This window comes from Artemia franciscana, chromosome 20 (assembly GCF_032884065.1).
Source record: "Artemia franciscana chromosome 20, ASM3288406v1, whole genome shotgun sequence".
In the NCBI taxonomy this organism is placed as follows: domain Eukaryota; kingdom Metazoa; phylum Arthropoda; class Branchiopoda; order Anostraca; family Artemiidae; genus Artemia; species Artemia franciscana.
In genome coordinates this window covers 25462024-25476540 of record NC_088882.1, presented here as the reverse complement: position 1 = coordinate 25476540, position 14517 = coordinate 25462024, and the positions used below count along the sequence as shown (strand labels likewise).

At 35.9% G+C, this 14517-nt stretch overlaps 2 protein-coding genes across 3 annotated transcripts in view; one reads left to right on the top strand and one right to left on the bottom strand.

The window, feature by feature from the left end:
- LOC136039954 (protein HID1-like) overlaps positions 1-14517 on the bottom strand; it is a 112418-nt gene that overhangs the window by 48072 nt on the left and 49829 nt on the right. The gene's annotated exons all lie outside the window — the stretch shown is intronic.
- The window catches only part of LOC136039955 (leucine-rich repeats and immunoglobulin-like domains protein sma-10), a 51984-nt gene that overhangs the window by 33216 nt on the left and 4251 nt on the right, over positions 1-14517 (top strand). For both annotated transcript variants that reach the window (XM_065723966.1, XM_065723967.1), the window contains exons 2-4: positions 724-972; positions 6992-7254; positions 10498-10736. In XM_065723966.1, the coding sequence (XP_065580038.1) occupies positions 727-972; positions 6992-7254; positions 10498-10736 (748 nt within the window). In that variant the 5' untranslated portion in view covers positions 724-726. The remainder of the gene's footprint in view (positions 1-723; positions 973-6991; positions 7255-10497; positions 10737-14517) is intronic.

Below are 14517 nucleotides of genomic sequence, written 5' to 3'. Positions count from 1 at the left end.
ATTAATATAAAAGTTTGATAGTGGGTTACTTAGTATCGTAGTTCCACATTGAAAATTGATTAGTTTACATTGCTGTAAGTTCAAAAAATGGTTTTACACTACTGCAACTTCAATCAATTATTGTTTCTAGGATGCTGGCCAACTGATGTAAGGCGGCACTACATCGTAACAAGTTATTTGTGCAATCGATTTCTCAATTGGATATATGTTAAATGCAATGAGTGATTTAATTCCAAGCACCTTTTTGGCATCATTCTCAGAATGTGCATACCACGATGATTTGGGATGCTTTTTGGACAGACAAATTCTTTTGACGGTTAATCAAGCTTGTTTCGATCTCCACGGGATGTTTTACTTTTATTTTTCTTACCCCCCCCCCTCAAAGGCTTAGCTTATGCCGGCTCCTCAGGTCTTATTTATTGTTTTAACTGATTTAGCAAGTTAAATAAAAAACTTGATTTACAAGAGAAGCAAAAAAGACAATCATGACTATCAATAAGCAAAGGCCATGTAGCCTTTCTCCAAGGTTCAACTGTCTTTCGAATCCTGGCCGCCCAAAATCAAAACATAGTAAGAAAAAATTGAGTTTTGAAAAAAAAGATAGTTAGGGGATGGTTATATAATGGCAATTATTGTCTTTTGAATCAGTAGAAAAAAAATATTTCGCTGTTCTTTAGACTTCAGTAGTCAACATAGCAGGTTACGCTTCTCTTTATTTTTTAGGTCATGTTCAAAATATCCATTCTTTTATTTTGTGTACTGGGTGTGCTTTGCTTAACGCAAGAAGAAGCAGATGAACCAGGAGAAGATGACACAAAAGATGATTTAAGTGTCCTAGAATGTCCGCCCTTCCTTTTAAAAAATGCAACGCCACTAAGCCCTTGTATTTGCCATGAAGGACTTGACGACGATGCAATTTTCATCGAATGCAATGGACTTCTAGCTCCAAAACAATTGAAGCAAATAACAATGGTTAGTGTTTAAATTATATATCTAGCTCGAACTTTTGGCAAAAAAAACTGTCTTTTTTTTTGGCAAAAAAAAGTATTCAGATATCAAGTGCAACCAGAAATACGTGAGTATCTACATCAAGGGGAAGTTGCAGTCAACCGGTCCTACACAAAAATCCATGAGACATACAAACGATGAAAGTTTTTTTCTTTCCCCCATTGCTTCGCCAAGATGAACTAGATTACGCTATTTACTTTAACGCTGTTTACTTTAAAAAGAAAAAAACTCTCGCAAATAGAGAATAATCGTAGGAAAAATAAATACTTCACTCAGTATTTGCTAAGTTTTCCTATTATTTTTATACAGCAAAACGGATACAACGTAGAGACAATGATTCATAGTTAATAACAATTCCTTCAGTCAATCTTAGCTTCTTTTTTCATTGATATGCTGTCTCCATTTTATTGGACCACTAAAAAAAAAAAAAAAAAAAAAAGAAAAAAAAAAGAAAGAAAAAAAAAATCCAATATACCACTGTATGTCACCAATATAGAAAAAACATAACGGATCTTTTCCCTGGTACTATGGTTGCAGAAGTAGCTGCAGCCTAGTAAAGAGCGAACCACAGCCCATAGTAACCAAAAGTTGAGAAACACGTTGCCATTAGACACTGATTAAGACACTGATTAAAATTGCCATTAGACACTGATTAAGGAATGAGGAATGACAAATATTGTTTCAGTTAATCTTAAAAGTAAAAATTTGTTGCGAAAACATATTTATCACGATTTCGAATAAGAGCCTGAAATGCCTTGAAAATGGCGTCGAATGGAAATAAAAAGTGCACCACTGGAATCACCATGGTCAAAAACCTTGTGTAGGTTAATTACAGTCCTCCACCTTAAACAAAAAGGAAAATCACTTTTTGCATAGGTAGCTCTGGTGTCTTTTTTTTTCTATCAGGGCTAGGGGATGACCGGAACATCACAGATACGTTTATTGGCTCATTCGAACGGAAATTAAGTTTTGCAGTGCCTTTTTTAAGTGACCAAAAAGATAAGAAGGCAGGTGACTGCCCTACCCACAAGGCCCCTTCCCCCCAAAGCTATCCGATCAAAATTTTGAGATAGCCATTTTGTTCAAAATAGTTCAAAGGTCCAATAATTGGTTTTGGTGGAAGATATGACCCTCGACGGTCCCTAGGGAAAGGGCTATATGTGGTATCGGGTGTATCGGTATCGCACGTATCGGTATGGGGTATATTGGCATCGCCCATATACGTATCGGGCATATAGGTATCATGTGTTTTTTTCGATCATGGTTTTGTGCCTTCTTTCATGATTGCAGGAGTAGCTGCAACTTAGTAAACAGCAAACCACAGCCCATAGTAAACAAAAGTGAAAAATAGATTTTTGAAAAAAAACTTCCCAATGAGAAAAAATGGCCTTCTGGCACTGACTCACGAATGGTGACTATTATTTCAATTAATATTAAAAGTAAAAGTTTATTGCAAAAAAAAAAAAAAAAAAAAAAAATATGGTGATTTTGAAAAAGAGCCTGAAACCCATAGAAAATGGCGTCAGATCAAAATAGGAATCAGTATGGTCAACAACCTTGTATAGGGTAATTAAAGTCCCCCACTTTGAACAACAAGAAAAATCACTTTTATGCGTAGCTAGCACTGACGTGTCTCTTTTTTCTGTTTTTCTCCTACCAGGACTAGCGGGTTACCAAAACATCATAAAACGATTTTCAATGGCTCATTCGAAGCGAAATTAGAATTACTACTGCCCTTTATAAAGCGACCAAAAAGACTGGAGGGCAGCTTTCCTCCTCCCCAAAAGGCCCCCTTCCCCTAAAAGGGTATCGAAATTTTGAAATATCTGTTTTTTTCAGCATAGTTAATGGATCCAATAACTATGCTTTTGGTGATGACATTACCTTCCATAGTCCCAGGGAGAAGGGTTGTAAGTTACACAATTAGGGTCCAACAAAAACCAATGAATCAAATTAGAATAACAGAGCTCGTGCTTCAGTCGGTAGAGCGTTGGACTTCGAATTAGGACGTCAAACGTTCAAGTTCTTATCGGTCATTTTTTTTTTTTATCATGGTTTCGCGCCTTCTATATGCTTATGTACAGAACTGACTACAGCAATTAAGACTGACTACAGCAATTCTTAATCAATTAATTTTTTCCTACTACGCCAAAAAATTACGATTAACCTCCAAGATTTGAGCAATTTTGAGCTTGATTTTTTCTGATAATTTTTGGATAAAAAAAAATGACTTTACCTTTTTTCTACATTTTCTTTAAGTGTTTTGGAAAAAATCTAATGAAGTTATTCGAATTTGCCAATTCATTGTTTCTTTTGGTTTCCATAGTCTTCAAAGAAAGGATTACTCAATTTGCTCATAGTTTCCATACAGCCTAGTATTTATTATTGAGAAACATTCGGACTTTTTTTCTAGGGTGGCATTTTTGCACAGAGGAGGAGGGATTTTCCATGGGAAGAGTTTTCCAAAGGAACAGAAGTTTCTGGGGGAACTGCAAACGAGCAAAAATTATTGCTTTATAAGGGAGCTGCAACATGAGGGGCCTAATATAAAAATGTATGTGGGAGGGAGCTGCACACGAACAAAAATTGTTGCTTGACAGTCTATCTAGTATATATTGATAAAACGAATGCAAATAAACCAACTGGTGATATTCCCTATGTGTGTATGATTGTAGAAAAGTAGCGTTTTACTGAAAACACCCAAAGGCCAGCATAAAAAAAAACAAGAATATTCATTAGGAGTCAAAAATGTGCACGTAGCCTGGCAACAACAAACTGATCTACGAACTAATCTTGTATAGTCTCACATCAGCTGTAATATCAGAAACTTTCAATGTAAAATTGAAATTACCTTGAAACTTAGGCATAAAAATACATATTGTTTTAATAACCACAGTTATTGAACAGCATAAAAAAATAACGTCCTCTACACAGCCCAGATTTCCTCTTTGAGCTGATAGAATTATGAGGTAACATCTTGGTCTCAACACCTGTAAGCTCAATAGTGAGTAATATATAATTTTAAATTGTAAGAAACGAGCTTCACTATTACTCGAAATAAAGGTTAAATAAACCAAAATATGAACTCAAGAATTCCAGTTATTTCTCTCTATACAACGGAAAATTTCAAGTTATGATACAAATTCTAAAGCTAGTCTATAGTCCTAATACTATCAAGATGGCTTCACTTCAGACTTGTATGCAAACTAATCTTGAAATGTCCTTTTAAGAACCAGGACGAGATCTAATCATTGGACTGAGCTCATTGTGTAGAAGCGATAACAAATTAAACGAAAATAAAATTAAACGAAATAAGCAACAATCCTAAAATGGTTTTTTTTTGAAAAGTGTCCTTAATCGGTATGCTTTTGCTGTACCAAAACTTTAATCTTGTTTTGAGTTTTCAGTAAAACGCCAATTTTATCAATATATGCTAGATAGTCTGCGAAGCAATGATTTTTGTTAGTTTTAAGTTTCAAATTCACTCTGTACTTCTCTCATAAAGACTTTTTTTTTAATAAATCAACTTATAACGGGAACTGAGCTTCATGCAAGAGCAAAAGGGATCAAAATTTTAATACAAACAAAACTGGATAATTACGCAAATGAGAATGTTGAAAGAATAAGTAAAGAAAGTAACTATACATAAATAGATAATTCACTTTTGCTTCAAAGTTTTTGTCAAGTCCCCCTATCATATTTCATTCTGGGTAAAAACTTCAAGGTCTTCTTCCAGTTAACGTTGGCTGAAGCAAAGTGTGTGAATATTATTACTAGTCGCACAGATGTCACTGGGTGTAGCCAAACAAACTTTTAGCCTAAAAACGCATCACTCCGACCGTAGTCCCTATCAAATAAAAAAAAACTGATTTTTTTTCAACTAAAAATAAGAAGCAACATTAAAACTAAAAAAGAACATAAATTATTACGTATATGAAGGAGATTGCCCCCTCCTCAACACCTTACTCATTACGCTGCAGTTTTTAATACTTAAAAAAGCTTCTTATTGTTCTAACTAAACGACCCTTGTGTTTCAGGAGTCGTTCTTAAAGAATTGGGACAAAATTCAAACTTTAGCATAAAGAGCAAAGTGTTGAGGAGGGGGCAACGTTCTTCATATATGTAATGATTTCTGTTTGTTTTAAGTTTCAATGTTGCTCCTTACTTCTAGGTGATAAAACCATTTAAATTTAATTTCTTATCGTTTTTAAGAAAATGTCAGGAAATTAGGACCCGCCTCCATGGTGAAATCCCCTCCCCACGGAAATATTCTCTAAACAATTAAATCCCGGTGAAAATATATCCCGGACAATTACCCGTAACAACCTCAGGCGTAAAATTGAAACAGATAAGAAAAAGCAAGACATAAGAAGAATTTTGTACAGGAACTCTGGCAAATTCCCCTGTGTATAATTTCCCCTCACAAGTTAACCCCCAGGAAACTTCCTTCCCCACTGAAAATTCCCACGAGGAAAACCCTCCAGCAGAAAATTCACACACCCCACCCGAAAATGTATACACATTTCCCAATAACGAATGTTATGCGTAAACAACGGGCAAAATTTATAACTTAAAGACCTTTCCCCTGGGGCAGAGGGGGGTCACGTTATATCGAAAGGCATAGTTATTGAACCTTTCAACTATAATGAACAAAATGGTTATCTCAAAATTTTGATCTGACGCTTTTGGGAAAAAAGAGGCGGCAACGCGGGCCTAGTTGCCCAGCAATCTTTTTGGTCATTTAAAAAGGGAACTAGAACTTTTAATTTCTGTTCGAATGAGTCTTCACAGGTTATTCTAGGAAAACTGGGTCGATACAGTGATTCATGAAGAAAAAAAAAGAAAAAAATTGCATCCGTGATCTTTCTTCAGGCGAAAAATACAAAATTCCACATTCTTGCAGATAGGAGCTTGAAACATCCAAAAATTGAGTTTTCTGATACGCTGAATCTGATTGTGTGATTTTCATTAGGATACTATGACTTTTAGGAAGAAAATCAGGCAAACTTTCTCAGGCTCGATTCTTTTGATATAGCTATTGGTATCAAAATTCTGTTTTTCAGAGTTTCGGTTATTATAAAGCCAGGTCGCTCCTTACTTACAGATTGTTACCACGAACTGCTTCAAACAACTTAAAATCAGAAGTTAAATAATCGCGCTCATTTTTTTTTTATTTACGCTTTATTTTTGTCATGATTTTAGTCTGTCATAAGGCAGAATTAAAGGTCTGCTCCCAATTTTGAAAGATTCATTGATGGTAGCTAGTAACTAAATGATGATGATAAAGGAGCAATTCAAATACTGACGAAAAACGCGAATTAAAAATATCTATAGACTATGAATTTGAATAACAGAAACTAGATGGCGGCGATTCTTTTTTTTTTTTTTTTTTTTACATATACTTCTGCCAGCGATCGTCCGTTACCCATTCTCGTAATTATTCACTCATAGTATGGATGGCATCTATACAACTGTTACAATTCATTTAGATCGGCACATCCTTTTAATCTACAAGGGAGGGAGCCCCCCCCACAAAAAGTATCTTGTGCTAAAAAAAAAGACGAGATAAGAACTACGGAAAACCTAGAATTATGCAGCGTCCAAAATTACAAATTCGCTAAATGAGATTATTGCGACCTTTAGACTTTTTTTCCTCAAAATATTCGCAAAAGCGTAAGTAGAATCTACGTGAAAATAAGCTAGTATTCTTCCCAAAATTGTATGTTAGTCCCCCTACTCGTCCCAAAGAGAACAGTTTTTAAGTATCTGAGCACATCCTTACGTAAATTTAGTCAAATCTTCCCTTTAAGGTCAGCATCTTCTGCCTCCAGCTCTTCGTCCAGTTTGTTTTTTTTTCAGGGGAAAGGGAAACTGGAGTCAATGGACCTTTGCAGCCAAATTCTAGATTTGGAATTAAAAGTGCCTATATCAATAATTATAATTATGAAAGCCACTTATTTATTCTTATAATCACTTCCACTAGAAACTCGGCCGACGGCGAATAGACGCTTTGGAGATAAAGGAATCAAACCTGCCTCATTTGATACGGCAACTACTTGGAGGAAACGCCATTGAGACGATTTTCATGCGCAATAACAGCATCAACTCGGTTGACCCAACAGCATTTGCTGGTTCTGAAAATCTGGCCCAGAGAATTGATCTTAGCGCCAATAACATTCAAGACTTTAAATTTGAAATGTTCAACCAATTTTCTGAACTGACTGTTTTGAATTTGGGAGAAAACAAGTGAGTATATGCATTTTCATCCGCAAAATTATGCTTAATTCGACATGAATTCAAAACTTCTGTTGGGCGATATAACGTAAAAGGACAAAAAAAAACATCTCTTTTTGACTAACTACAGGATTACCTACACATATCTAAAGAAGAATTAACTGTGCCGTTTGTATCTGTTTCTTTTTTTCTTTTTGTATCTTTTTTTCTAATTTTATCTTTTTTCGTATCTTCTGCGATTCTTTTAAAATTAATTGACTAACTGTTTTTTAATATTTATATGAAAAACTTCAATCCGGCACAAGTTATTGCAGAAGTCACAATAAACCGGGACTACAAACCTGTAAAACTCTGCTATTACGAGGAACAGTCGTAACGATTAAAATCCTCCCTATGAAACAGTTTATCTACCCACTACCCTCAATCGAAAACTTTTATATTAGCTAAATGGCATAAGGAAAGACACCGATGCCCTGAATATTGCTACTTGAATTCCCTCCAAAACAGAGAAAACATTGCCGTGCTTCAATATAATGTTAATAATTTAATAGAAAGCCAAGTAGGACATACATACAGGAAAATAATTTTAGGATGTTACGACAGGAAAATGGTCGAAAAACAATTCACACTTCAAATCAGGCATGTACCCAGGGGGAGAGGGAGTTTTCAACCCAGGGTTAAATTCAAAATCTTAGGGTCTAACCGTAATTTCCTAAAGTATTCATATAATCTATTTGTTTTTGCTATTTTGTAAGAATCTGACCAAATCCCCCCCCCAAAGAAAATAAGGTTCACAGATGCATGTACCTGAATATTGACCAATAGTCGACCAAAAATAATTCTATTCCGTCTTTAGATTTAGGCGTAAATATTGATTGTTTATTTTGTAACCTTTTGATTGCAAGTATGTTACAGCCAAGAATTTACAGAATGTAGTATAACTTCACTTTGAAAGGGTATCCACGTAACACTAATTTCAACTTAGAAAAAAATAACATCGTTATTTCAATCCAATGTACAATTTAGATATCCCAGGATCTAAACAATTTGGAGGGAAGGGGATGAAAACTGTAAATATTGTTGAAATGTTCATTTATGTGTTAAGAGTATTGAATAACCTATTATTTGATTGTTGCCATGGTACTGTGATCTTTTCTTGCTTGAGAAAATCCGCCGAATTTTTGAAAAAGTGGAAAAAAATACCAAAAACGTCAAGCGAACCTAATTAAAATCATATCATCAAATTCAGCATGTCAGAGAACCTAAATCCATAGATTTCGTGCTCCTATATACAAAAATGTGGAATTTTACACTTTTGCAAGAAGATAGATCACGGACCCGTGTTTATTTGTTGTTGTTTTTTTTTAGGTTTTTTTCCCACAAGGTTGATCTTATCGAGCCCGTGATAGAGGACTCATTTGGTCGTAAATAAAGAGTTCTACTACCCTTTCGAAGTGACCAAGAAAATTGGAGGGCAGTTTCAACGCCCTCTTTTTCCCAGAGTTGTCCGTTCAAAATTTTGAGATAACCATTATGTTCAATATTGTTGAAATCTCCAATAGGTATGAATCTGGGGATAGCATTAACACCCCCCACCCCCCCACACACAGTCTTGAAGAAAGGTCTATAAGTTAAGGAATCTACCCATTTTTTATGTATAGCATTTATTATTAGGGATTATACATACATTTATTCTTTCTTTTGGAGAGGGGGGGGGGGGGGTTCTAGGGTGAATATTGTTCGCGGGCAGAAAAGTTTCCGAGGCTAAGCCTTCCAGGAAAAATTTTACACTGCGGGAACTGTGCAGAATCCCTTAAAATTGTTTTCATTTGTCTTCTATTTCATTGCCAACTATATTTAACTTATGGAGATGTTACTGGGGACATTTTCAGCGAGGTTGGAAATGTCTGGTTGGTTTTTCCATGGGGGAGATTTTCCTCGGGATAAATTCTCAATAGGGGAATTTTCTGAGGGAGCAACTTTCCACTGGGGGTGGGTTTCCGGAGGTTCATTTCGGGGGGAGGTTCAAATCACCTAGCCCCCCTGGATACGGACTTGGTTCTATGGAAGAAAAACAGGATTCTATGAAAGAGTATGCACAGGGGTACCAATTCACGAAAATGCTAGGGGGGGGGGCAAATTGTATTCTCAAAATTGGGATAGGGGTAATCTTAATGTTTTATTCGATTTTTTCAATGAAACTTTAAAATGTTTTTTTTTTCGAAATGTAAGTGAGGAAATTGACGCTCCTGAGTGGCATTTCCGACATGGTTTGAAAAACAATAAAAAATGAAAGTCTTCTTCAAATGAAAGTATGCTAAGGAGAATTTTTCGGGTGGAATCGGCCGCCAAGAATTTTCCTGGGGGATTTTCAGCGAGGATGAAATCGTCCAGGGGAAATTTTAAAGGAGCGAGTATTTTACGTGGGGATGAGCTTCTCTTTGAGAAATTTTCTGTGGTCAGAAGGAATTTGGATTTTTCGGCATTATTTGAAAAACAATCAGAAATCATATGAAAAAAAGACAAGTTTTATTCAGTTGAAAGTAAGGAGCAATATTAAAACTTAAAAAGAGCAGAAATTATTCTGTATATAGGGGGAGGGATTGCCCCATCCTCAATACCTCGCTCTTTACGCTAAAGTTAGGCTTTTTCCCAATTCTTTTAGAATAGCTCCTGAAACACAAGGGCCGTTTAGTTTTAGTGAGAAGCTTTTTTAAAAGTTCTAAAATACTTTAGCGCGAAGAGCGAGGTATTGAAGAGGGGGCAACCGCCTTCACATGCGGAATAGTTTTTATTCGTTTTAAGTTTTAACATTGCTCCTTACTTTCAGTGGAAAAACTTGTTTTTTTATTTGATAACTCACTAGACTTATAGCAAACTGAATCAAAGATACACAATTCAGCATCCACGCTAAGGAGTCAGACGAGTAATGACTCTAGGCATATATTACCGGTTTGAGGTTACTCATGTCATACCTGGTAATAGGGGCGTCAATTAAGTAAATGTAGGGGGTGGGAGACAAACTGTCTTTTTAAAATTCTAGGGAGCAATTTTTTTAATGAAATTACAAAAAAAGGTATTTTCAATGAAAATATTAAAGAAAGGTATTTTCAAAATCTACAGAGGGGGACAGGGCCAAAGCCTCGTTGTTGAGCCTTATTGTCGATAGTAGGGATGATATTGGTCAAGACTTGTAGCCAAATATGTGCCTCTCTTTCAATCTGTTTTGTTTTTATTCTCAGTTTTTTCTTGCAGACTAACCAAAATCACATCGGCAGGCCAAATTCAAAATCTACATGTATTATACTTGTATATGAATAAAATAGAAACGATTGAACCCGGTGCATTTAATTTACTGGAAGGACTAGAATACTTGGATTTACGTTGGAATGATCTTAAACAACTCCCGCTTGGAGCCCTGACGGTACCCAGCCCTAGATGGCAGCTTAGGATTAGAAACAACGAGCTGCCTACTCTTGAAGGAGCATTTCAAGGTATTTTACTTTTATCATACCACCTGTTAAATGGTACTTGTTACTTCTACCATGACTGGAATAGTGAGAGTTAAGCATAATCAGAGTAACAACTATAATATTACACGAGGCTCCACTTACAAATATAAACATGAAAAATTATTGCAATACCAACATATTATTTTATTTGCTTTTTCCCCTGAATATTAAATTGCAAATTTTTTTAAAAAAAAGAAGAAAAATGTTATTTTCTGCTCAAGTTCTTGAATTTACATCTGTGAAAACCCAACAAGGTAAAAATTGCAATAAATATACTTTTTTCAGTTGGGGTGACTCCTTAAATTTTTTTCAAAGGCAGCAAAAAGTTTATGTTAAGTGTGCTTTGAACTGAAGATTGTTTCTAAAGCAACTTGTCCATAGGTTCCCTTCCAGTAACTACGACAGAATTCCAATCTCAAATACTGTTACAGTCTTTAATCGTTTTAGTTTTATCAAATACGAAAAAAATACTTAACAAATGCAAAAGCTCCGTCATTTGCCGTCAGAGATGTTAATCTGACTAAGTCTATTTTAAATTCTAAGGCTTTCCATAAATGTATTTGATTGATGGTTTCAACAAGGTTCTGGATGGTTTCAAACAGTTCGTGGTAATTAATGAGCGGACCAATAGTAACCAAAACTCTAAAACAGGAAATTTTTATAATAATTAATACGTGAAAAGAGTTAGTTTTTTATGTTGATTCCATATGTATAAAATTGTTCAAGTTTAATTTTTATCCGTCATAAACTATGAGCCTGAGAAAATTTGCAGGGTTTTTGAAAAGGGGAGGGAGAAAAACACCTTCAGAAAATCAAGCAATCTTAATGAGAATTACGCCACTAGAATCAGCGTATTAAAAAAAAAAATACTATAGTGGTTTCAAGTCCCCATCTACGAAAAATGAAATTTTTTATCTTTTTTTACCAGTAGAAAATCAGCGGATGCGTTTTTCTTTGTTAGTGTTTTTTGAGGGGTGACCGTATAGAACCAATGGTTTTAGAAAATCGAGAGATGGATCATCCGACGGAAATCAAAAGTTCTGTCGCTCTTTTTAAATGACCAACAAGTTTGGAGGGTAACTAGCACCCCTTCCATGCCCCTTTTTTACCCCACAAACATCTGACAAAAACTTTTTGAGATAGCCATTTGATTCAGCATAGTTTAAAGTTTAATTAACAATACCTCTAGGGATGAAACGAAACCCCAGAGAAAAGACTTCAAGATATGCAAATTGTCTACGTACAATATCTATTCTTGAGAAATAAACATAAATTTTCAAGGGTAATTTTCTACGGGGAAGGGATGGACAAGGGGAGCATTTTCGTGGGGATGAAATATTCCAGGGGAATTTTCAAGTTGAAATTTTACACGGGAGGGAGGGGAATTTCCATGCAAAATTTCGAAAACTGTCACAAATTAAATTAAGAAAACAAGCTTCTTAACTGAAAATAAGGAGCAACATTAAAACTTAAAACGAACAGATATAATTCTGTACATGAGGGGGCAGCCCCTTCCTCGCCCCTCATTCTTTACGTTAAAATTTGACTTTTTGTCACAGTCCTTTAAGAAAAATACCTCAAACACAAGGGCCCTTGAATTTTAATGAAAAGAATTTTTCAAATACGGAATAATTTCGGCTCTTTTTATGTTTTAATGCTGCTCCTTACTTTCAGATGGAAAAATTATTTTTTTCAATTTAATTCTACAAAGAATGAGAGATTCGATGTTTATACACTGACTGCCACGATTAGTCTATTTTTACTCTTACTTGGCTCTTACATCGATCGCAAATTCTGTCGGTCTATCGGTCCCGGTTTTGCTGGCTTAGGCACTTCCAGATAAGCTAGGACGATGAAATTTGGCAGGCGTATCAGGAATCAGACCAGGTTAAATTAGAAATAGTCGTTTCCCAATTCGACCATCTGGGAGAGTAGTGAGAAGGATAATTCGGAAAAATTAGAAAAAATGAGGTATTTATAATTTACGAACGGGTAATCAGATCTTAATGACATTTGATATTTAGAAGGATCTTGTGCTTCAGAGCTCTTATTTTAAACCCTGACCAGATCCGGTGACATTGGGGGGGGGAGTTAGAGGGGGAAACCGGAAATCTTGGAAAACATGAAAATCGAGGTATGAAAATCTTCATCTTATGAATGGGTGATCGGATCTTAATGAAACTTGATATTTCTCATGTCTCGGATGGTCAATTTTCCTTTTGAATCGGATCCGGGGACAAATGGGGTTGGAGGGGGGGAAAACAGAAATCTTGGAAAACGCTTAGAGTGGAGAGATCGGAATGAAACTTGATGAAAAGAATAAGAACAAGATACGTGATTGACATAATTGGAACGGATCCGCACTCTTTGGGGGAGTTGGGGGGGAGGTGTAAATTCGGAAAAATTAAAAAAATGAGGTATTTTTAACTTAAGAACGGGTGACCGGATCTTAATGAAATTTGATATTTAGAAGGAGCTCATATCTCAGAGCTGTTATTTTAACTCCCGACCAGATCTGGTGACATTGGGGGGAGTTCGAGGGGGAAAGCAGAAATCTCGGAAAACGCTTAGAGTGGAGAGATCGGAATGAAACTTGGTAGGTAGAATAAGCAAACATCTTAGATACGTGATTGACGTAACAGGACTGGATCTGCTCTCTTTGGGGGAGTTAGGGGGGACCAGTGATTTGGCGTGTTTGGTGCTTCTGGACGTGCTAGGACGATGAAAATTGGTAGGCGTGTCAGGGACCTGCACAAATTGACTTGACAAAGTCGTTTTCCTTTATTCGACCATCAAGGGGGTTGAAGGGAGAGGAAAAATTACAAAAAATGAGGTATTTTTAACTTACGAGTGGGTGATCGGATTTTAATGAATTTTGAAATTTAGAAGGCCCTCGTGTCTCAGAGCTCTTATTTAAATCCCGACCGGCATTAAGCCTCTGATTTTCCTTTTAAAACAATCTATTGGTTCTTAGAATTTTGCTAGAGCTCATGCCATATGAGCTCATGGCCCTTCCGACCTCGTCACAAGTGCCATGTGAGCTCTTAGCTCTTGTTCTATTGAGACATCTTCCACGGAACGTGATGTATTTAATCTTAGTTAGCTTTGGCGTGCCAAAAATACGAGGCTTTAGTATGGGCCATTGTCTAATTCTACTGTCCTAACTGCTTGTTGTATTTAATATTTTTTTTTTTTGAGCTTCAAAGTGCAACAAGTTTCAGAATTCCGCTGTAAACTGTTTATAATATGCTTTCATTCTAATGAAGATTGATGGGTAAATGTTTAGTTTCGTCACAAGCTGTCTAAAGTGCGTATGACTGCATATAGCAAGATTCTGATGATCGCATATTGTTTCTTTGTCATTATTAGAGAAGCGCATCCATTATTTAGCTTTCTAAAATCCCCCTCTCCAACTAGACTAAAATGTTTAAAGTGGGCTTGCTTACAGGTGGCAGCAGGGCGAGGTCTGTATTCTAAAATTACATAAAAAAAACTAGTTTTTTTTAACTGAAAGTAAGGAGCGACATTAAAACTTAAAACGAACAGAAATTACTCCGTATATGAAATGGGTTGTCCCCTCCGCAATCCCTCGCTCTTAACGCTAAAGCTTTTAATTGTATTAAAAAGCAGAATTGTGGCAAAGAGTCAAACTTTAGCGTAAAGAGCGAGGGATTGCAGAGGGGACAACTCATTTCATATACGGAGTAATTTCTGTTCGTTTTAAGTTTTAATGTCGCTCCTTACTTTCAGTTAAAAAAACTAG